General features: G+C 39.1%; 1 protein-coding gene across 2 annotated transcripts in view; it reads left to right on the top strand.

Annotated features, from left to right (window-relative positions):
• TRPC7 (transient receptor potential cation channel subfamily C member 7) overlaps nucleotides 1–24,545 on the top strand; it is a 76,033-nt gene that overhangs the window by 17,366 nt on the left and 34,122 nt on the right. For both annotated transcript variants that reach the window (XM_071814744.1, XM_071814743.1), the window contains exon 3: nucleotides 11,652–11,834. In XM_071814744.1, coding sequence (XP_071670845.1) covers nucleotides 11,652–11,834 — 183 coding nt within the window. The remainder of the gene's footprint in view (nucleotides 1–11,651; nucleotides 11,835–24,545) is intronic.

The raw sequence follows: 24,545 nt of genomic DNA on the forward strand, positions 1-24,545 counted from the left end.
AATGGCTGGTGATTCTTATTTTTCTTCATCTTGCAGTCTGCTGTAGTGATTATATTAAGTTCAGACTTTTCATGTAGTTCTTAAACCCGAGATATGATGGAGGAATTGAGAAATTATTTTTTGTTGTGTAAGGTAACTTTTAGAAATTATTCTGAACCGCCAAGGCCTATTGGCATCTAATATTACCGAGCCATACTTTTCAGGAAATATGCGTGTGTGTGTGTGACAACTTGCATAGAGTATCTTGGATAATATTTAGGAAAAAAAAAAAGAGTTTATAGTTGAGGGATCTCCTTTTCATCCTTCTTGAACCTCAACTTTTTATAGTGAATATAAGTGGATTTTTTTTTTTTTTTGGTCTTATCATTTACCTTTGATACAAACAGTCTCTGGATATCTTGTAGTCAGGGTAAAGCATAATAAAACTTGAAACATGTTAATCAGGAATGTGAAGTATCTTGACTAAGTAGAAGGAAAAAAACAACTGACATTTTGAGATAGTTTTTTGTGTGTGGAAGGGATTTGTATGAAAGCAAGGTTAAATACAGGCTTATATTAAGTTAAAGTTACTGTGATGTAAAAGCAAGTGAAATCAGATTACATTTAATTAATATTGTGCCCACGTGTGTTGTGGAGTCATATACACCTCATATAGCTGAGAAAAGGTCTGTAGTTAGTTGACGTGAAGATTTAAGTGATATTTAACTGTCATTTAACTGGCTTTCGGGAGCTCTTTTAGTGAAAGTGGTGCTGTGATACCTGTTCCTTACCCTGTTTCTGCTTCTTAGAGACAAGGAGTTAAGAAAATTGTTTGGTTTTAGAGATGACTTTGATTTTAGGAATGAAGATGATTTGCCTGCATTCTGTTAGTCTTTTGTGTGCAAGCACTACTCCTCTACAACAGCTTTTTGAGGACAGATGCTCAGAAGGATGAACCTAACAGAGAGAATGACTGTCACAAACCCAGCAGACAACAACAAATGGTTTAGAAATACTTTCAAAATGTACCTAAACATAAACACTTCAGCTTACCACAATGTTATTCCTTTCACATTTTGTATTTTCTAGCAGATTTAACGTGGGAGAAAAGCCCCAGCAGACAGCAAAATCATGGCTCACTTGACCATCATATCATCTTCTGATTTGTTGAAAACATGATTTCATCCTCACCCCTTGAAAGAAATATGTACTGTGAAGCTGGTAGTGAAGCAGTTGATTTGAGGCTCATCCCTGCTCATGGTTTCCTCTCTTTATATAAATGAAAGACAATGGATCAGATGTTGGATTAAGAGATCCATCGCAGAAAATTAATCCATCAGCAGTCATGTGGGTAGGTAGGATTTATGCTCTACCACAACCTTTCCCAACAATCTGACCAGTCCCACAGAAATGTACCTTTTTCTCTGCACTGTCTAAGCAATAAAGAGGAGACAAACTCCTCTGTGCCACCTCTTGCTGTGATGTCCCAGCCCAGGTGACAGGAGACTTCTGGTGTGTGCAGGCAGACAGAGGCTGCTGCAGCAGAGCCGAACTGCTCAGGGCTGGGCTAAGCCATGGTCCTCGCTGCCGCATCGGAGAGAAGCACCTCATGTTTCTCTGCCAGGTTTGCTGCCAGCAATAGGGGAAGCGATCTGGCCAGTTGCCTGTGTTTAGCTAGCAGTGACAGTTTTCCTTTCTCACCCACTGAGCGTGCAGGACAAAATGAGTGCAGGTATTGAGTGGTGCACCTCCTCGATGGGAAGACAGAGCGGGCTCCTGCCACCTGCAGCTGGCTGCTTTGGAAGGAAAGACATGTTGGCCCTTTCCATCCTGGTCACTGGATCCTCTGAAAGTACAGAGCTTGTGTGACATTGAGCTTGCCCTTACTAGTACACTCACCTTTCATCTTCGAGAGTTTTCTCAGAGCACTTAGTGATATAAAATTACACTGTAATATGATTATCAAGAGGGGTTATACATTAGAGCACCAAAGACGAAGACTTTTTTCAGAAAGATGAAATACAATTATTGGTGAGGAAAACAGATGGAAAATTATGCTATTGCAATATCAGTCAAATACAATATTGGTAAGCTCTGTGTTTAATTAGTAACACCAAGTGCCCAAGCACTCAGCTAATCCCGGCATTGGTTTTTAGGGAATAGTTAGGAGCGAGGCAGTTTATTAGGAGCAAGATGACTGGTTTCCAAAGACTGCTGCTCACTAGTCACATTGGGCAAGGATATCTACTGGAACTATAAATGAGCATAATTAGGACTATTGCTCTGAATAGAAAAATAATACTAGATCAGCAGATGGGAGAATGGAGTCAGGTACATTTATCCAAGGCACTGTAGGGAATTAATATCATAATAATGAATGTAAATGAAGTAATACATTCTGAGGAGCTCAAGTCCAACATTAAAAAGGATGCAGATGGGAAGTGATTTAGTTTATCCCTCATTGTGTTGTTAATTGTCGTTATTGTAGATAATTATAATGAACCCATCCTCACTGTGTCTACACAGACTATACGCTGGATTGTGGATAAACAGGAATGATATACAAACAATTTTACATTGCCACAAAATGGTGCTAGGTGCTTTAGTGTCTCTAGTTTTTGGCATTTACATGGTAAAAAATGACAATTTCCTGGAATATAATATGTTGCAGAGAACTTTATGTCAGTGTAGCGTTGAAATCGCTCATTGCCAAGTGTGTCATTTCATTGTCAGTATCCAAGCCCCAGGATCTGGACTCATTTCAGAATAGAGAAATGTAATTATACAGTTTTAATTTTCATATTTCTGCTTAAGAAAGTGCTACAGTATCACTTCTAAGTCTGTTCTTAGAGAGAGGATGATGTCTATCTGATCAAGAGTGCTCAGTGCCAGGACTCTGCAATTGGGATCACATTTTTCTGAAGTGCTCAGTTGCTGCTCGGGTGCTGGGGGGACAGGAGTTTCATCCCCTCTGGTGCTTGTGACTAGTTTTCCAAGGAGCTGTTTCTGCTGGACATTGAGAAGTTGGCTGTGGTAGTTGGCTGTTTGAGACCTGGAAGATATATGGGCTTTTTTAGTTGTCAATGTAGTTGTATCATGGCTCTCAGTTAAACCAGCAGTCACTCGCAGGTTGGATTTAGAAGGAATCTTTCCTGATATACACGTGCAGTTTGTAGCCAAAAGTCCCATGGGAGATGGGACTCGCAGCACCTTTGAACACATACATTTTTTCCTCAGGCAAGCTGTAAGTGCCCAATTTAGTTCAGCTTTAGAGGGAAAATGTAGCTGTGTTAAGCAAACAATTGTTCTATATTTAAATCCATTATTTTCTCCCTGTTTTTTGCATCTGGTTTTCAGGTTTCAAGCAGCTGAGCTGCTGAAAAAAGCCACACAGTTGAAGGGCAGTAGCTAATGCATTTAGCGCAAGGAAACTATCTATTCAGTTGCAAATTGTATAGGAAATGTGGCTCTTCCCCAGTGAAGCTTCTAACAGGTCAGGAGTATAATAAACATGGGAAAATGCCAGAGAGAAAAAGTATTGATGATGTGTAAAATGAAAAACTTGGCCCAGAGATGACTTCTGTGCTTTGATACATCTAGCACATCAGAGCTGCAGATTTGCTGTCAGTTGTCTTGTAAGTCCTCTATTGTAAACAGAACGGGTGACAAACAAAAAGAATTTACCCTAACATTGCATTTGCCTTGTGAAATGCATTTGGGGGTAAAAGAGGAATTCTTTCTGCATGACAATAAAAGTAAGGTTGAAATAAAGGTGCCTCTAATGCAAGAAGCATTTTCATTTCCAACAATAAGAAAAGCAGTTTCTCAGTGTCATGTTCCCACACAAGGAGCAAGCCAATATTTGAAAATAATTGAGAGAGATTGGGAGCTTTGCACTGCATCCACATGGGCTTGATTTTACTGCTGAAACTAACAGATCTTAAACTCTTCTTCATCAAGAGAATTACCAGAGTATTATTTTGATATGCGTAGTTTGTATTTTATAAAGAGAAGCTGTTGACAGGACACAGGGAGACAGAGTTCTCCTTCACTGAAGGTGTGTTCCCTGCATTTTGCATGCCAAAGCATTTAGTTAATACCTCTGTCTCTGTTAATACCTGTCCTGTTTATGTGACATCCAGGGACTTGACAGTTTATCTTCTGAAAACAGGTGTTTCAGCATAAACATTCAAATGAGCTTGGGAAAATCTACAAGAAGGCAAAAAAACCACCTTTTAATTAGCTGAGGAATGAAAAGCGTATGGCTTATTTGTGACATGAGTTTGAAAACCCGCTGAGATTATATGAAAGAGAAGTGCCTCAAGTATCAAATGCCATTTTATGCTGAAAACCTGCTATGCCAACCTTGATATTTAGATACCCTATTTTAAAAAACTTACTGTCAAACAACATAATTTCTGTTCTATGTATATTTAAATGACTTCGTAGACTTGGAATAGGGTGATAGTTATACATTGAATAGCACTGGTGTTTCTGCACACACGTGTGCTACGCAGATGCTCAGTAATGGTACTTGTCAGAAAGAAGGTGACATTGTGGGAAAGGAGTAGGAGAGATGGGGATGTTCTTATGGCAAATTCTTAGACCCATATTTAGAAAAAGATTGTACTCTGTTCTGGGTGAGAACTTTAAATAAGTCAAGTGATCTGCTAATTTCAGTGTAGACAGAATTCACATCTACAGGGAACTTCTTTAAAGTTTCAAACAAAAAAAAAAATCAATATATGTAATAAAATAATCGAGAGTGGACTGGTTCTGAAGTTTCTTGTGCTAGGGAATCTAAAACTTCGGATAAAGAGTCAGGAATGGTGTTAAATCTCAGTCCCTAGCTTTCTGCTAGGATTACGTGAATGGATTCCTGGCTTAACTTCCCCAAATAATCCATCCATTAATTTTAGATCAAAAAATTAAAAAAAACCAACTACATTTTAAAGAATTGTTTCAAGAGGATATCAAAGTGAAGCATTTTTCATTTTTTCAAGTTTTTATTGATGGAAAGAGTTTGCAAAATTTATTCTTTGGTTTTGGTCCCACAGAATTTGTGTTTATCACAAAACCAAGCAATTTCCCAGAAGCAGTTATTGGTAGATAAGTAACAACTAGAGTGCAAAAGAGCAGAAACAAAACAGGGAGGTGCAAACCTAGCCTTTCTGCTGCTTTTGACAGTTCCCACTTTAAAGCTCTTAGAATGTTAGTACTGAAGGTTACACATGCGCCTGGACCTGTGAAGTATGCTATAAAAGTACAGCAACAAATGTTAAGGGCTTTTCTAACTCCACCATAGATCGTTAGCACCATCTTGGCTAGCTTCTTTAATGATTTGATATATCTCCCAGAGAACAGATATAAGGTGAGATCCAAAGTCAAGGGTTTGATTGATTTCTTGCTGTTCTGTCCTCCTGTTGAAGGATATGCTGTCTCAGAGATCAGCTTCTGCAGTGCATATGAATTGCAGCTAGAAAGCTCAACCTATTGAACAGAAAAAAGGTACACAGAAAAATTCTTATGGTAAATTAGTCTGTGAAACTGCTATTGAAATCTCTGTAATGAGGCAAGGGATGTTATTTTCAGGGCTCATTGGAAGCCACACAATATTTGGTCCTCAGTCAAAGCATATGCCTGTTTTCTGGACTTCTTTGGCCAAAAGTAATGTAAACACAGGCAGTACTGTCTGCTTTGTTCTTGGGCTCTTTCATTGGATGCATCTCTTGGTGTCTCTGGACAAAATACCCTTTGCCTGGAGGCATTGCCCCTCTGCACCACCAGAGGGGCACCAGGCTGCAGCCTGGCACTCTTCAGAGAGCAAACACTTGCCATGTTTATCCTGGCTTCATTTAGAAAGGCCCAAATTGCTTGGGAAGCAGGACAGGCACACTTCTGAAATGTCAGACTCTTGTACTTTAACAAGTTGCTTGTATTATGCTTGCTGGGGGTGAAAAAGTCAAGGTCTGGATCATTGAAAAAATGAACCAGCAGCATCTGTTGTGACCTCCAGACATACTTAGCAACATGCACTTGAGCAGGGAAATGTTTTAAATGAGCACTTGGCTTATTTCAGAGACATGCCCACTGAACATGACACAGTACACCTAGAGCTCCAAAAAAAATCACTGATGTGCTACCACTTAAGAAGCAAGAGAACATAAACTGACTGGATGATGTGCTTTCTGGAAAATTAACTGTACAGGCTTGGCATAGTCTATGCACATAGGCATTTAGTCTGGAAACACTAGAAATGCACTCAGCTGTGTTCAAACTTGTCAGCAGTTATAGACAGTCGACAGAGCTCTTTGGAAGGGGTGTTCAGTGCACTTCAGATGATAATGTGGTTACAAGAGCAGGATCAGTGCAGGGGCCTTTCTCAGCATCTTTTCTCATCTCATTCGCTCCCACAGGCCTTGTGCTTTTTGTCATTCCTAAACATATGGCCGGTCACAGACAGTGTCAATACCCAGAAGCAAATCTGTCCTACAACTTCAAAACTGGCTTGTGCATATTTCATGTGAAATGTAATTGGTAAATATTTATAAGCACTTTGAATATTTGACATGATGGTTTATTTAAAAAATTAATTTCAAATCTAGCATGTAATATCACTGGCTTTCTGCCCCTCTCCTTTCTCTCACCTTCGTTTTCTTCCTACAAACATTTTTATTTGCGGGAGTTTCCATATTTATAGAATTACTTCTCTGTTTTCTTTCTTTTCTGCTGCTTCTCTTCAAATCATAAACTAATCTATGCAATATTTCTCTCCATGATATGTGTATGTGTGATGTAGAGTTATATACAAAGAGCCAAGAACTTCAAGGAAACATAAAGGAGGGCTCTGTGCAACATGCCTGCAGCTTTCATTTGCACAGCAAATATAATACTGCCCAGAAAAGCCAGATTTTCTGCTGAATACACAGCTCCTGCGTTACTCAGAGACAGGAGGCTGGATGCAGCAGATTGTGCTGTGCAGTTTATGTGTGAGCGCTCTGAGAGCACACAGAGGCTTTCTGGTGCTGTGATAGCCCCACTCATAGATACAGGACATTCAGGTCCATTAGTTCCAGAAGTCTTGAATTGGTGTGGAAGCCCTCAAATTCCAGTGGATCAGATTTATAAGACAACATACAATGTACAGAACTACTGAAAAATGGTGGCTTTCATACCTAGTTCAACCATCCCATTTCTGCTTCTCTTTTCCAAAATGCACGTGCAGTGCTTGCATTTCAGAGCTAGGCTCCCATGGCTGACATTCCGTTTAAATTCTTGACCCTGATTGCTTTTTGAATAGTTTCTTGTCTGTTTGGTTGGGTTGTTCTGTTTTCTTTCATTATCTAGCCAAGATAGGTTGCTGGTCTTACTTCTCATTTCACTTCTTACTCAGACTGCATCCCTCTGACCTCAAACAGCTCTTTTCTGAAGAAATCTGGGTGGTTGTGAACAGATGTGGAGACATGACAGAGTTCATTTAGAACATAATCAACAGATAATAATAGGGTACTCAGAGAAATTGCAGTGAATGACAAGTACCATCAGCCTTTTCAAAACAGCAAAATTAGACATTTTTAACTCCATATGTGTAACAGTGTTAGAAGAAGCAGGAAATGGCTAATTTGGAATCCTTTTATTATGTTCTAGTTTTTAAAAAATGATATTGTAACATTCTCAAGCATTATCCTGATCCATCTCTATTTGCTAGCTCTCTTGTGTAATTAGTCGTATCCTTAATCTTCCTCCTTGAGGCCTGATGATGCTCAGCTTGTAAGGATGAGGCCCTGGCAACCCTAATGTATGATTTGCAGTTTTCATTACTGTAAAGATCCATCTGTTTTATGAAACTCATACTCCTCAGACTTGTGTAATACAGTAGCTGACCAGAGCACTCAGGAACGTGTCGGTTATTGTTACTGCCTGTGCCTGTTTCTGTGAGTCTGCTGAGAGGACTGAGCTGGATTTCATGTCTCCAGACATGAGTTTCTGGTGGGAGGCAGGACCTCCGCCTGGCCCACCTGCAGCCCACCACCTGCCCAGGCTTGCAGCCAGGATGGTTCTCCCCAGAAACATGTTTAGACCGGGAAGGCCATGAAGTGCCTGGTTTGGGGGTCAAACCCAGTTGGCAAAGGCCATGGGGAATTGGGTCCTGGTCCTTTGCATCCTGAGACACAGCAGCCAACTGCGCCTGTCAGAGTTACCAGGAGTCTTCAGGGCTCTGATCTTCAAAAACCTTGACGTAACAAAAATTAACTGGAAATGTGTTCTGGCACTTCTTCCTTCTGACTCTTTCACCTCTCAGTAACCCTTGCCCTGGGGCTGCAGCCTTCTGTCCTGCGCAAGAACAAGCCCCACCACTGTCACAGCGCTCCTTTGTGCAAGCTCTACAGGGCCTCAGGTGCTTCCAAATGTGTGAAATCCAGGCAGTTTATACAATATTGGCACATACACCAATATAGTTTGCATGCCACTTGCAAATCTTGGCTTCCTTGAGAGTTTTACTGTGCATCATGACTCGCAATTCAGTATTTTATATGCAGGTAGATAATTTCTGCATGCATCACCAAAACTACACGGTGCTAAGTCAGGGTCAGGAGAAGCTTGGCTGTCAATATCCTGATAATCTCAGGTTTTAGTAAAGATGCCTTCAGTAACTTGTGCTTGCAAAGGGAGAGACCCTGACATCAGGACAGTCAATGAGTGGCTGTGTTCTCACCATCAGACTGAACACTATTATCTATGCTGAATATGAGCATTAAGTAAGCCAGAAAAAAGATGATAAATGCTTTTGTAAAAGGGATCATCAGAAGATACAGCAGGTTCAGTGATCACTGACGCTTGTCTTAACACATGAGCAATATCTCCTGAGAGCTCTTGAGCTCTCCTGTCTGGATGAAGACTGACTGGAACCTATTTTATTTTATTTATCTTGGGTAGAATGTGTTGCTGCTTGCGTTTACTTAAAAACTGGAGTAAATAATTTTGAACAGAAAAAAATCATTCATAGGCTCTGCAAATGTACAGAACCAATAAAAGCATTAGGCTTGAAGATGTGAATAAAGTTGTATCTTGAAGGAGTTTGCCAGCTGGGAGTCTGCCATTCACATTTGCTTTAGAAGTACTTTCCTAGTTTCTAACTAAGCTGCTTTCTTTTAAGAAAGCTGAAGAGGGAAAGTAATCGGAGCTAATGTATACTAGTTGTTCAGATGATGTGGAAATGGTGATGAGAATTACCTAAAATGTGTTGGCTAAGAGATAAGCTTGCGAACTCTGCAAACCCTACATAGAGAATGGTATGAAAGCTTAACAGAGTTCTCATCCTTGGTTTTGTTTTGGTGTGTGTTTGTTGTTGTTGGCTTTCTGTTGGTTTTTGTTGTTTGTTTTGGTTTGTTTGTTTGTTTTTAAACCTGGGCTAATTAAGTGTCTCCATTATCTGTGGCAGCTCAGCATTTCATTTCCAGCCTACCTCTATTTTCAGATCTATCTATATTTGCTTCACAAATCCTGTAGTTACTTCCAGGCTATTTTTGTTTGGGCACCTATTCTCTCAGTGAACAGACAAGCTTTCTATTTATTGAAATTCTTCTTGGTACAGTGAAGATTGAAGCATAGAATTGATTAAAGAGGAGCGCTTTGAATCTGTAAAGTACAAACTCTCTTTCATTTACATTTCAGACTATACTTCAGCCCGTATTTGATAACATTCACTCTACAAATCCTGTCTCCACAAAGTACTTAGGTACTAGATTTAGATGCAGACATATGATCATTTTTCTGCCTGAACCTTGAGGACACCTTAAATCTCAGTGCACTAAACTGGCACAATTATAGAAGCTCCAGTTTCTGCAATGAATCTGGTGCCCCACTTTCTGCGATAGGACATAAAACTGCTCCACCAGAGATAAACACCACTTTGCTGTTATAGTATGTATTTTGATGAAGGTTTGAATTTCTTGCTGACCTCTGCTCATGAACACCTCAATTAGAACATGAGGTCTGATTACAGCTCTTGAGGAAGATAAGGGAAACACTGATTTCAAACTTTTTTGGAAGATATAAGAGGGTGTAAACATAGAAACTTCACCTTGCAGAAGGTCTCACCACTAAAACACAAGCTATTTCCCAACTTTCCTCCTCAGCCTTCTCTTATGAACGCCTACCAGGGTGTCTTCTCGCAATAATGGGAAGATGCCCGTTACTGCGAGAACAGTCAATCCCAGCCCTGAAGGGCTTTCTGATTCCCTGCGACTGTTGAATTTTTCTGTGCTCAGTGAAACTGCTCCTCATAGCTCTCAGCATGCAGAACAGCACAGTAAACAAAGTTGAGATACACACATATTAGAAGTACCCTCAAACCTGTGCCAAAGTCATTAAACCAACTTAATTTAAAAAAAAAAAAAAAAAAAAAACAAACCACAAAACATTATCAAGAGCATCTCAGTTCTGAAGGGGAAAAACTGTCCAAAGTAATTCAGCCACCTCTAATAACACTGTATTTCATACGGTGCTGTTCTGCCTAATTAATGAATGTTTGCAGAGTGCTTTGAGATCTTTGCCTAACAAGGAAGGCTAATATGTTGCTATGTGTAAATGTTAGAATTAATAATTTAGAAAATACAGGAGTAGAAAACCAGGTTGCTCTTATCATTTCATCAACGCCAGGTTTAACCATCATCTTTTTTTGGCTGCTTGCTTAATTAGATAAGCTGCTGAATTTAATTAACTCATCAAACCTAATTTGAAAAGATCTCTCAAGTCAGTAAGAGCTTGTCTTCTTATTTCTATTCGTTGCATTGAGTCTTTAATATCACCATTTTATTAGGGTATTAATGGTAGACTTAATTGTGTTCTAATTCACTGCATTTACTCAGGTGGTGGCATTTTCCTCATTTTTTTTGTGTCTGCATGTGAAAATCAATCCATTTAATTTAGGGCAGTGAAAGTGCTCTTCTAGACCTCTATCAAGCCAGATACATGCTATCCCTTTTCCCATAAGTGTAATTTGGGTTTGCAAGGTGAAATTATTTCATAGGAAATCATGTTGAGTTTCTGAAGTCCCATTTACTGAAAAAGTGTCATGACAAAAATCATCTTCTGGGTGCTCTTTTGGGACTGTTTAACCAAATTGTTAGGTAATAAATTTGAAACTTAAATTGGTATTACAAATTTATAATTAATTTGAACACATCTGTGTGTGATGCTCCAGCCTGTTGTACCAGATAGAAATTCCTTGAAAGTTACTAAAGAAGGAATTGCTAGCAAAGACTCTAAATTGTAAAATTTGCTGTTAGTTCTAAACCATTAGCAGGATTTTTTTTGGCCATCTTTTCACGTTCCTTGAAGATTTGTCATAGAGAGAGAGAAAAAGTCACGCAATTGCTTAAAATGAAAATTTATCTGTAAATTATTCTTCTTCTGTAAAATATGTTCTACTGTAATATTAACTATGTATCTGATAGGAAGATTGCTATTAATTCTGGAGGAGTTAATGTCTATTTGTGAAAAACTAGCTACATCCTTGGTGAAATCAAGTGCTTTCTTACTACTCTAGCCAGTAGTTTTGCACCAGTAACCTTGCTCATGATTCTCTCTCTTGCTTTTTTTTTTTGTCTGTTTGAGGTGTGCTTTCAAGTGCATGATTAAATAACTCATATTTCTCTGTTTTCCCTTAGAACGACTATCGGAAGCTATCTATGCAATGCAAGGACTTTGTCGTGGGTGTGCTGGACTTGTGCAGAGACACTGAAGAAGTAGAGGCAATTCTCAATGGAGATGTAAACATCCATCTGTGCCCTGAGCACCACCGGCCAAGTCTGAGCAGGATCAAGCTTGCTATTAAATATGAGGTCAAAAAGGTAAGCTATTTTTTTTGGTTCCCTGGTGGATACATCTTCACATCTAAATTATGCTTCCTTGGTGTCACCTGGAAAATAATCAATGAGAGATTTCAATGGGACCAGGACTATCCCTAGAATTTTAGCATTTTATGGTCTGATTTACATTTTCTCACATACTTCAATGTGGAGAAGGATATTTATTTGCAAAGGACATGTTACAGAAGGTGTGGCATTTATTTTGAAGTTACAGACTTGAATGTACAGATGGCCCAAGGAACTGCCCATAGTGCATGGCGCTTCTTGTGTGGGTCATGACTATGAATCTCTGAAGACTTCAGCAGGGGTGAAAAGTTGTTACTATGCCAAACTGAGGGTCTTCCATCCTTCACTTATGATTCACATGAAGTTGAGGGATTAACCTAGCAGATATTGTGGTATCTTTGGCCACAAATTATAAAAGCAGATAATTCAGTCCAGACCTTTAGCATTCCCAGATCATCTGTCTTTCCTTCAAACTTGATCTCCTGCTTAGGCTGAGAAAAGAGCTGGATGCTGCAGCCTAAACTGAAGTCAGCAGACCAAGTGTCCAATCTTACCTGTGTGCTCTCAAATGCTGCCTCACCACTTAGCTCAGACCACATCTTGTGTCTCCAGAAACACTTGCAACCATCAAAAATGTTATGTTTTCTGTAATGTTATAGAAATAACATATAAAAAGTAGCAATTTTGTCATAGCAAAGAGCTTTTACTGCAGTGCAATGGAAAGTGGAATTCAAAATTTAAAAAGTAAAAAAAATCATTCAGAGATCAAGACCTCAAAAATCAACTTCTGATAAACTTGGAATTTTTTTGATAGCATATGTAAATAGAAAAACCTGGATAAAAATGTTTATCCTATATTCCCAGCTTCCAGTCTCCCAAAGCCCCAGATCAATTTTCTAAGAATTCAGATTTCTACCAAATCTATAAAGCAGAAGGAATATACATATTTTAAGGAAAAACATGAAGACTGAATTACTTTTGGAAGTATCTGAAACAAACATTCAGCTTTATGGAAGTATGTTCTGTGAATGGAAAATTTGATTTTGGCAAATCCTAGGCCTGGGTGGTCACAATTAATTGTTCCTACAATATGCATTGATGGAAACTGGGCTTATGCTATGAGATTTGAAGAGCGTTCCAAATTTTCAAGCTAACATCTGCTCTCTTTCCCCTCCCAAACCCACCACCTGCTTCAGTTTACCTCTTGACTGTGCTGCTGTGCTGGCCAGAGAAGGTCTTTTCCTGTTATGAAAGCCATTAATTAAATCAAATCTTAAAACTATTATATGAAATGAATTGCTTTCATGCAGGAGCACTTGGTACGGAGCCAAATATTTCCTCCTAGGATATCATGTCTCTGCATTGTTCTGCCACCAAAACTAAGGATAACATCTCAGTTCACTCTTATTTAGATGCCTTTCAACAAGCTGGATCAAGTTTATTTATTAAAACTATCGCTTTAGTAACAGGAGGCTGAACTTGCTGTGGTGCTCTTTCAGAAAATTATCTCCTCTAAAAGACACTGACAGCACATAATCAAGGAATAGTCCTCAGTGACCCATGGTCTGAGAATTATCTTTAAGTTGGTCAGAACATCAAGCCTTTTTAACGTATGAAGCCTTCTGCACTATTTTGTGTGTTTATTCTTCTAAATATTTGTGTCATCATTTAGATACCAAGACCATTAACCAGAGCTGAATTGCTGTTAGTTATCGTGCTTTTTCAAGCTCATTCGTCCTAGCTTAGTTGGTTGCAGAGGAAAATTTCCTCCATTTCTTACATTTTATATATATTACTTCATAATGCATGAACGCTGACCTAAAACATCTGTGGCAGGTCATATACAGTTGATCTTTTTCTGTATAAATATCTTCCTGTGCCCAGGAAAGCTGAGTACCCTATCTGGAGCAACCTGTGGCTCACTGATGGTGACTGTTTGATTACAGAGCATAAACATGAGCATTTGTCAGCCTCATGTTGACTCTCAGGTTAGCACTTTTCAGAATATTCTTTTCAGTAGACCATATATGTCTATGTGTAAGATGAGGATTTAACTGCTAACTGGAAAGTAAGATAGTTTCATATGTGGGAGACAGAGACACATTCAGATAAATGGCTTTGGTTATTGACAGTGACTTAAGATAATAGACTGATATTTATCACACTGGCTGAACAAAGAGATTGTGTTATGGTAACACAGTAATGATTTCCTTAAGAGGCAATAGATCTCAGGTACAAATTTTTTTATCCAGATGAGAGGTGTTTAGACTTATGTATACAAACCCTGTGCTTCGAAATCAATTTTCATTTTAATAAAATACTATCATAGAGAGGGGTGAGATGGAGGGCGAATTATTTTACATACTTAATAAGTCAATTCTTGGGCAGATTCTGTAAATTTCAAGACACGTTTTCAAAGCTGGTGCAATGACTTGCAGGCATACATGAGTTCACGTGTGGTGCTCCAAGTGTGAAAGGCAGATGAGGCAGGTGCCCAAAGTGACTTCCCACCCACGGCACCCAAAACCCCATCACTTGGTCCGACAGTGCTGTCTGCCCAGGCCAAGTCTGAGTGCTGAGACATGGGTGGCTCTAGCTCACCCAGAAGCAGCTCCAGTGATGTGGAGACCTTTCCAGCTTTTTAACTGCACTCTAGAACTGCAATAACACAGAAATAGTTGTGTTTGACACTTCTTTTTGTCCTGGAAGTTTAGTTGGCAGGGTAGGACTAACAAAGGGACTACAGCTGTGCCTTCCACCCCTACTACCAGGACCTCCCCATCTTTATCATTAGCATCAGTGTTCAGATGTTTGATTTTGTATTATTGGCAAGCTCTAGATGAACCAAAGAAATAAAGGCATTCTTCCTTAAATGAGTATGGAGCTTCTAAAGTATTTTATACTTGTTCTTCCCCATGAACTGCAAGAAGAATCTTAGACAAGACAACTTTAGGGACTTCATAATGGTCTGAGAAAAACAAAAACCAAAAGAAAAGTGGTGTTAGTTTTTATGTCATTTTGTTTTGACTTTTAATTAAGTTAGTATTCAGATTAAATATTTGCATTTACATCTGAAATTTTAGGAAATATTTGGGTTTTTTTTAAAATATCAAGTTATATCATTAGCTTCTTAATACATCTTCTGTATTCATACTTCAAGTGCATATGGTAGGCTTTTTTGATGAAAATTTGCAGAGAACAATTTATAATGTGTTCTACACAGTAAATCTGCAGCTGGTACCTACAACAGGATTTTGCCCAGGCCCTAAATGATCTTTCTCTGCACTTTTTCATTTGTACTTCCCATTAGGATTCTCTGTTACCTTGTCCGTTCGCTACTCCAAAAAAGCAGTTCAACTGAAAGGCCATTGCTTCGTTGATCACTACCTTTTTTTCTAATTTACAAAATTTGAGATGAATCTTGGAAAATGCATCAAAAGTTGCAGACTTCACTTACCTCTTTTTTTTTTTTCCCCCTGCAAATTGTGCTACCAACACATATGAGATGCTGGTGAAAAAGCAAGTTTAAAGCTCTAACATAACTGAAGATTAGAGAAGGTCATATAGAAGGTCACTGAAGAATTAAGAAACTCTGCTTGTACATATTTCACAGCAAGGAGAAAGCTAAAATTACAGTAGTTTACAAAGTGGTCTTTAAAAACACCTTATTACTATAATTCTCTACCATTCTTGAAAAAACTAAATAATCACTCTGTACCCTAGGATTCTTGGAAAATGGTACTCAAATGTCCTCCACTCAAGTTTTCCAGAGTAATTTCTCATCTCAAATTAACCATCTTAATGATTCACATTTCCTCGAAAATTATTACAGTAGGAACAGTTTGTCAAAAGTAAAACAATTTGCAAACATTTGAGCATTTGTGAAGTCCTGGATGCCTTCCAAGAAATGGACTTTTAGCCCTTGTTGTGGGATGGTTGCAAATTTACTATTGTCTCCCGTGATATTATTTAGCTATGGTTCACACTTGCATATTCGAGTCAAGAACTGATTTCTCTCTTCTCCAGATGTGCAGAGTCTTGGGCAAATGGAGGAGAAAGGTTGGGTGCAGGAAGAGCATCAGAGCACCCTGCTGATGCTGGAGCAAGGCTGTTCAGGGGGTTTCTTCAGAGACTGTAGGAGAGTGCAGGGGAAATTTGCAGAACTTTTTCTTTTCTTGAAATATTTAAGTAATTTTCTATCAGATACTGGAAATATAGGGATAGTATAAGTTTTCCCTGTGTGTGAACTCCTTTCACATTAAGCCAGGGTGTGATTTCTAGCTGTGACAGGCATAGGTACAGAGTCTGGGACAACTCTGTCTTGGATTCTTCCTTTGGACAACCAACAGTGAGAAAATGCAAGTTTTGATGTACCACAACAAAACTATTTACTGTTGCATATTCGCTTTACATTTTTGTCTATACTGCTATGCTCCTTTATTGTCACCCTTTAGTGCTGGCAGGGGGTTTATATGTCAACATCAACCTTTAGATCTAAAGTTGTTGCTTCTCTGTGGGACGTGACATGCATTCTCCTTCTTCCACGATGTCAGAATTACAGTTGCTATACTCTTTTAATTGCAAATGTTGAGTGTCCACCTCTGTTTTCTCAGCAGCTCAGTTCATAGCGATCACAAAGGCACCTTTCTCTTTCACGAGTTTTAATTTAATTAAAAGTAAAACACACAAATTGGGTTTGAAAAAAAATTAATAAGAATTAAACAGGACACCAGATGGCTGTGTAAATCCTATTTAATAGAGAGCTGGAACAGGAACTTTTCTCATAACTGTATTATTAATAATTAACATATGGAGGATGCTCCGGACAGAATACTCATGGCTGCATTAGATTAGAATTTTTCACTACATTGGCCATACAACTCAGGCACTCAAGGACATGAGAAGTCCCAGCTCTCATCAACTGCTGCAGCAACCTGTGCTCCACATTCATTTGCTCAGAGGATGTGGTTTTACCCTGTACAATAGCTCATGCATGAAATGCCTTCCAGGGTGCTTCTCACCATTGAATGGGGCTCCAGCTGCAGCATTTCCACCCCTCATGGGAGCTAGAGAGGTTAGTCCCTGGATGGGCAAAAGAACCAGCCCTGCTCCTGCTGAGGAGACAGCTCTGCCCCTCAAAATGTGCAGTAGCAGACACTGCCCCGAAAACACAGGCTGGGCCAGAGTTCAGCTAACACACCGCTAGGAAGGTTAAGTGGAAAACTTGGTATTTGCAAGGGAAGCATGAGAAAATGAGCTGGAGAGCAGAGGGCAGGAGAAGATGACAAGAAGTTGTGAATTCCTCCCTTCGGAGAGCAAGGTGTATATCTGTGCCACATGCCATGTGTGCAGCTATGGCTCTGCAAGCTCTCTGTGCTCTCAGTTTGCAGTTATTCTGCAAATTCCTGCAAATTCCAGCAATGCCATGCCCTGCGGAGGGACTGCTGCAGAGGTCGCACTGGGACACACCACCCACTGCCTCACACACAGTCTGCGCAGGAGCCTTTGCACAAATGGAAAACTGCATTTCAGTAACCCAAATGAAATGTTGGAACTCGTCAGCTTTCAGAGCTACCTAGATCACAAAAAGTCTCTCTTGCGGTTGTTTGTCCTTCTTTGAAACAAAATTAAGTTTAGGAATTTCCCACACGCACTTTCTGTATCCCAGTGGTTGTAACACGCACAGATATGGTTTGAAGCAGGACAGGGTCATGTTTCACCATCTAAACACAAAGGCTCAAGGAGGTGAACACCTCAGGAAAAAAGGCTTTCCAGAAGTTGGCTTTTTGGTTTTGTTTCCATAATCCACAGTTAATTTTTTTCTGCTCTTTAGCTTCAGGAATATTTAACTGAGTTCTGGTCGAATCGTTGATGGCTTGGACTGTGGTGGTGGGATGAAAAGTGTCTCTTGTGTCCATCACTGGAGACCCAGTTGATACTGTACAAATGTAGCTTAATTTCTGTGTATACAGTAGAAACTCAGTAGTCATTCTGGACTCTTAAGCTTATCCATGTAATTTTTCTTTTACATTTTTAATTGCGTATACAGATATTTTGTCAGAGGTTGGAAAGGAAAGGAATTGCTTCTCTTCCTCACAGAAAGTGTTCCTAAGATTCAAAGTATTTCATTAGCAAGGTTCCTTCCTCCCACTAAAATCTGTGGTTCTGATGATTTCCTTCTGCCCAGATGTTTTAATTTATTTTCCAAGTTGAATCTAATTTTGCTGTTTCCTGCCCATACCTCCATCCTCTCAAGGCTTGAATGAATCATATCTCCATCCTGAGTGGTGTTTGTAATATTCCCAATCTACTGTAATAGGCAGACTTAATTATTTTCATTTGCAAAGTGCCACAGGGTCTTAGATGTCCATCAAGACACTGACAAGAGAGCACAGGAACATATCAGATCTGTTGCATGCATGCCCATCACAGATGAAAGGACTTAAAATTACTTTTATTAATAATAAATTCTCTTAGAAAGAGCGATTAATATGTCCTGCTATAAAACTGACCTTAGTTGCCTTCAGTTTTGGCTTCAGCTATTTTCCCCATAGGCACTTGACCTGCTAATGTGCATTTTGGATGGAAAGTCAGATGGGGATTGGTACAACCCTTCAAAAAAAAAAAAAAAAGCAGTATTTCAAGTTACTGGTGTTCAAATTTGGGTGTCTGCGTGGGTACTGATTCAGGGTGCAGCTCTCCTAGATGGGGTTCTTATCAGACACCTGTAGATGTCTGTGTTCAAGTACATTTTTGGGACTCGATACCTCCTGGTGAGAGTCTCATCCTATGAGGGAATACTTCTACCCACCAACTCTGCTGGCGGTGAAGCCATCTATAGAAGAGGTCTCTGAGCCTGAGCACCAGCCCAGCCTTTCCTCACCACATAGCCAAAGGGAAAATAGTCTACTGATTCTCCTGGGGGAGGCAGAGGCTATAGCATTTTAAATTTCTCCTCCTCTGTCCACTGTGGTTATTTTTTTATAGATATCAAAGGGAACTTTCTATATGGTAGCTTTTTTGTGGTATATTTTCAGATGAATAATTAAATAAAAAGTACTTACACATGGAATGTTAGAGGCTGGGACTTCTAATTCATTTGCTTTTTGTCAGATAAATAATTCAGTGATAAGATTTATTCATACATGTAAAAAGAGGAGAAGACAGACACTAGCAACAAATCTCTTCAGAAACCATGTAGCTCACTGGAATATGAAACTGAAGTTTGCTCAAGAGCCAATCACCTTGTTTTCTACACTATAGGAGAATGCTGAGCAGATAAAAGAGACTCTATCCTTGTCTCAGAGAAGTAAAATTATAAAGAAACTTTAGGCAGAACAAGGTTTAAACTGAACCAATTTTAGAATTTGTGTGAACTCTACATTTTCTAATTATACACCTCCAATATATCAGATTTAATTTCACATAACATGAATTGAAAATGTAACAGAGCAACAAAAAATCCCCCTCCATTCCCTCCACTACTAAGAGGATTATTAATTTTGTGTTTTCGCCCAGCAGTGGAGAGCATTTCTGCCAATAGGTGAATTGCATTTGAAATGGTCCTGGCAGTTTTATTCATCCCATTACTTCTGTTTTGTATTAGACTAATTTTTTTAAATTTGTTTTTATTTTGTGCCTGTTCACCATTCTGGTGCCTGATCAAATTGTATTTCCATCCACGCTGCTTATTCTGATGGGACCACACCATCTCCCTACAGAGCTGTACCACACGGGTGGTTTGAGGCAGTTACACAGGAATCGGGACACTGGGATGACCTTCGCTGCCTTGGTTCTGTCTCCTCATCACTCTGCAAAGTGACACTTTGATCCTGTTAATGTTCTCACAGATTCAGCAGGGAACAGAAGAACTATCCCAAACAACACACTTGTTTTTATAGGGCAGACTGAGTCACAGGAAAGAGATGTGGTTGTAAATTGTAGCTATGATAAGGTTTTAAGTGTTCAAAATCAGATTTTAGATAACTCAGGCCAGCCAGCATACTGGATTTCCATAAAATTAGGGAATATGTGAATATCTTTGGATTTGGTGCAAGCATTTCCCCACTGCCAAATGGCTCTAATATGAAAGATACTTTGGTTTAGAAATGTGCACGTGAAAGATTTTACAAAAGGTGTAATTTATTATAAAACCATAATAAATACTTCTGGGTTTATGCCTTAAAAGTAACTCAGTGACTGAGGTCGCACAATTTTGTTTAGTTTTGTTTTTTCTTCCCCTAATAATTACAGCTAATCTGGGCTCTACCTACAAATACAAACTATTTGCCTTTGCTACCAGGTTTACAAAGGCTGATGTTAGACTCCAGATATCAGGTCTGAATATTCACCATGACTGTCACAAAACTCATCTACAGGATGAGCAAGAACCTCATGAATATGTGTGCGATGCCATTAGACAGTCAAATGAGCCCCAGGGATGGGGAAAATCAGCAGAAATCCCCAGGGCAGGAATGTTTCCTTGATTCACGTTGTCTGTGTGGGTCTGCAGCAACACAAATATCATGTAGTGTTTATTTTTATGTAATGGTCAGATAATATTGAAATGAGTCTTGAGCAGTCAAATTTTATTTCATTTAAGTTGAGCGGGGTTCCATGAAATTATTTTTTTTTTTTTGCCTCTGGATGAAGGAATTTGGACCTGTTGATTTATTCTCCTTTGTAAGGTTATTCTGGTGCAAAGTGTTTTAAAAACTGGGCTGTAGCCATGCATAGAATTTAACTATAATATACTAGGTCTATTCTGTGGAAAGGTCAGAGTCTCAAAACATGGATATTTGGATTGGAACTTCACTTATTATTTTTAATTCATAAATAGTAGGGCAAGTAGTTTTCTATTTCTTACTGAGACTTTCTGCAGTTCTATGTGCACCTCTTATCAGGCACAACAGCAAACAGTGAGCCATGTTCAAGCTATATTTATTCTCTGACAACCTCATTTGTCATGCTTTAATGGCACAAGAACCTGTGAAAGGCAATTTTTTTCCTCACTCCGGATCATGAAATAAATGTATTATATCCCATCTGCTTTTGTTAAGGTCTCTCAGAATAGTTTCTTCAAAAAAAGGGCCCTTTTTTCACTTGGAGGTTCACAGAATAGAGTACAAGGTGAAGATAAGAGAAGTGATACACATATATTGGCCTTTTCTTATACTTTGTATTTCCTAGCAAGCTTCAGTAATTTCTACCAAGCTTTGTCATCTGCTCTGCATCAGGTGAAACAATTCTCTAGGTAGAAGGGTCTTTTATGGGATCAAAAAATTATTCTGATCTATTTTTCAATTTTTTCCAGTTTTTGTTTTGTTTTTCAAAAAAAGGTATGTTTTGGTTCAAGCAAATTATTTTATTTAGATTCTTTATTTGGATTTTGAGACTTTAAAATACTTAAAATATCAAAGGAATCTTCAAAAATAAGAAGTGGTTTGAAAGCAAAGTAGTTATGTTTCGGTTTAATATTTTCATTGCCTTTTTCTTCTGTCTTGTGCATGTGGGCATGTTTTTACCCTTTAATTCATCTGAAACTCTTCGGTGAAATGGCAGTATAGCTTTTATCCTTTTGAGGCACAGCAGCAATATCCCGCTTCCACATTTCGCTGCGTTTCTTCTACCCCTGTCAATGTTGGCTGGTATTCCCAAAGCATCTTCAGCAACCCACTAAAAGGGGGTAATTTCATATCTCCTTTGATGAAGATTTCACTGGCAGAAACACGACGTTGGTTTTGCACAAGCGCAGCACCGCTGCCCAGCAAATTCCAGCCCGCCTTGCCAACCAGGGCTGGCTTTGGTCCTGCCGGAAACACCTACAGAGAGAGCTCAGCTCTGCCTGTGTTTGTCCGTGAGGTGTGTCATGAAGTCTTCTTAATCATACTCAGGTGCTTTCATCTTTTCAGAGGACAAATGTGTGATTCAGATCCCACTATGTATGGCTCCTTGCAGAACCGCTGCTCGTATGCTGCTTGGAGACATCCTTGGCTAAATGGGAAAAGCCACACGTCCAATCCCTTTAATCCCCTGCACATTTTCCCATGTAATTCAGGGTGACAATTGACTCAAACGTGTCATTAAAACAGTTTCAGCTTTTTCACTAGGATCTCCGGCATTTGAAGCATTATGCACCCAACCAGAGGTTCCTGTGAGCAGGTGCTGCATCTTATTAATAGAATGTGTTAATCAATATAGGTTTGCAGAAACAATGAGCTACATCAAAAGACAAATGTTTAACAATGAACCCAGAAAGGTTGTTCGAAGGGCACGAACACAGCTACATGATGGCTCATCCCTGCCCCACCAGTGTGTCTTGACATTACCAATGTTCTCCTGAAAATGTATTTATGTAGCTCCTTTTCTAGCTCTCACTCACTGATTAAACACACTGCTGCTCATCTGAATTGCAGCTTTTGTTTGCTGAGGTTTGACAGTGTTATAAGGATTACAGCGAAGGGACAGGCTGGAAAGGACCCAACGGGAGTATCTCTGTGAAAGCAGGGAAGTTAAAGTCACAAGTTTGCGTTGTTAGTTCTGACATGCAAGTTATTAAAGCGTTTTTCACTGGTTTACGGGTAATTTTTTACTTCCTACCTCAGCCTCCACTTATTTTGCGTAGGGTGCACTAGCAACGCAAGATGATCCTGTCTGAGTGATTCTTTCACCTTGATGGTAGATTTCTGCACTCACAAGAGAATTAGAATTATTTCAGTAATAAAAAGGATACTGCTTTTTTCTGCATGATTAATTCCAGCCCTCTGAGGCTGACTTCAGCCTTTTACCTGTCTTGCAGTAAGTTTTCTTATTACTGCTGAGACCATTTTTCTGTCCAAGATAGATTTTTTTTTTCTTTAATTTTTTTTCCTGTTTGATATCTTTGCGTTGTCTGATACTCTGAGGAATTTCCTGGATTTTTTCACCTGGCTATAGCTTATCTTTCATGTGCCACAGGGTGAGAGAAATGCCCTTCAAATAGGGACCACAGGGTGTTTTGCACAGGGGATTTAAACAGTGCTTTACCACTGACAACTTAGGCAACCACAGTGCTAATGCTGAACAGCACCAGTAACCAGGTGCTCATCACAGACTCTTTCTCTGTCCGATATAACAGAAACTAAATAATGAAAGTCTCTCTATTAGTGTTTTCTATCAGAAGTAACTTCCTATACAGTTATAGAGCTATAAAGGTACTTTATTGTATGTATAGCAGAACTCATGCATTTTTGAACAAGTATACTAAGGAAAAAATCTCACTCTGTCATGAGAGCTGTAAAGTGCTTTCCCACAATGCGTATACATGATAAGCTACAAGGAAGAGCTGCCATACATCAAATTAGATAGCAATATGGAAAAGTTATTGTTCAATGTGGTATCCATAGTGGTCTTTAAAACATTCTCTTTATTTCTATGTGTAAAACAATTCATTTGGGCCCTTTGGATTACGACTGAAGGCTTTGAAAGATTTTTTCCATATTCTGGGGAAATATTCACCTCATTTATTTAATTCTCTGTAGCAGAGAACAGTGGCTTTTGGAGGTGTTAATGCTTTCCTGTGTCTTTTGGTGGTTCTCAAAAATGCCACTTTGGCAGCTTCATTATTTGACCTGGCTCTTCAGATTGATGTCTGATTTCATTCTTTTTTTATTTTCTAGACTTTTTTAACTTATTAAAAAAGTGTGTAACTGATAGGCTGGAAGTGCAATTTTTTTCCTAAATCACAGAGGTATATACATGGTATAAGGAAGACCCACAGCCATTTATTGGAGTCTCTGTGCCATGGGACCAGAAAAGCTGCCACTGTGATTTCTGAATGCAGAAGCATCACAAAGGGTTTTGCTTGAGCTTCCAGATTCTGATGTATTTACTTTTATCAGCTTGGAAAGGGGTCACTGTGAATGAGATAAAGCACTTAGTGCTTTTAAATGGCTCTTTTTGGACACACACCACCCCCTACACTGCCAGTACTTCCATTTCAATTAGCGATATCTCACCCTTCTGCACAGCCCCAGCCACACTGATATTGTTGTAACACTGCCTTTCTCTTTTGGGATGCAGCACAGGAACAGCCACATTTGCCCATAAAAGCCTCCCAACCTCCTTTTCCAGCAGTGTAGAAAAGGGAAATAATATCTAAATGGAACTTTGAGAACACGTTGCAACATTTAGGCCTCTGAAATTCAATATGCCACACCACCATTTTTCATTACACTTTGAAGTATTCTGCCTTGAAGCTTTTATCTCAAACTCTGTTCTCTTCAGCGTCTACAACACTAAACAAAACATTAGTGTAATCTTTAATTTGATGTCGGTGCCCATTCCCAGAAAAGAGAGGAAGTTAAATGGTTCTGTAACATCTCTGATGAGATCTAAGACCGATTACTGAAATACTGGTGGAGAGAGGGTTGGCGTTGTCCAAGGGTTACTGTGTATTTCATTAATATCTGATGGAGCAAACATAATGAAAAAACTGTGCTTCTTGCTGTAAGCAAATAACAGATCAAAACACATTCATGCTCTTAATTTTCTTATCCTGATCTTATTTTCCCCTCATTTTTGTAATAATCAGAGTAAGATGAACACCATCAAGGCTCTATGGCATGCTGCCAATCTTTATTGCCTTAAACAAAATAAATTGTTCCAATGAACTGGGCTTTATAGCAATTCCTTCTCAATTTTCCTATA

This window comes from Patagioenas fasciata, chromosome 14 (assembly GCF_037038585.1).
Source record: "Patagioenas fasciata isolate bPatFas1 chromosome 14, bPatFas1.hap1, whole genome shotgun sequence".
Taxonomy (NCBI): domain Eukaryota; kingdom Metazoa; phylum Chordata; class Aves; order Columbiformes; family Columbidae; genus Patagioenas; species Patagioenas fasciata.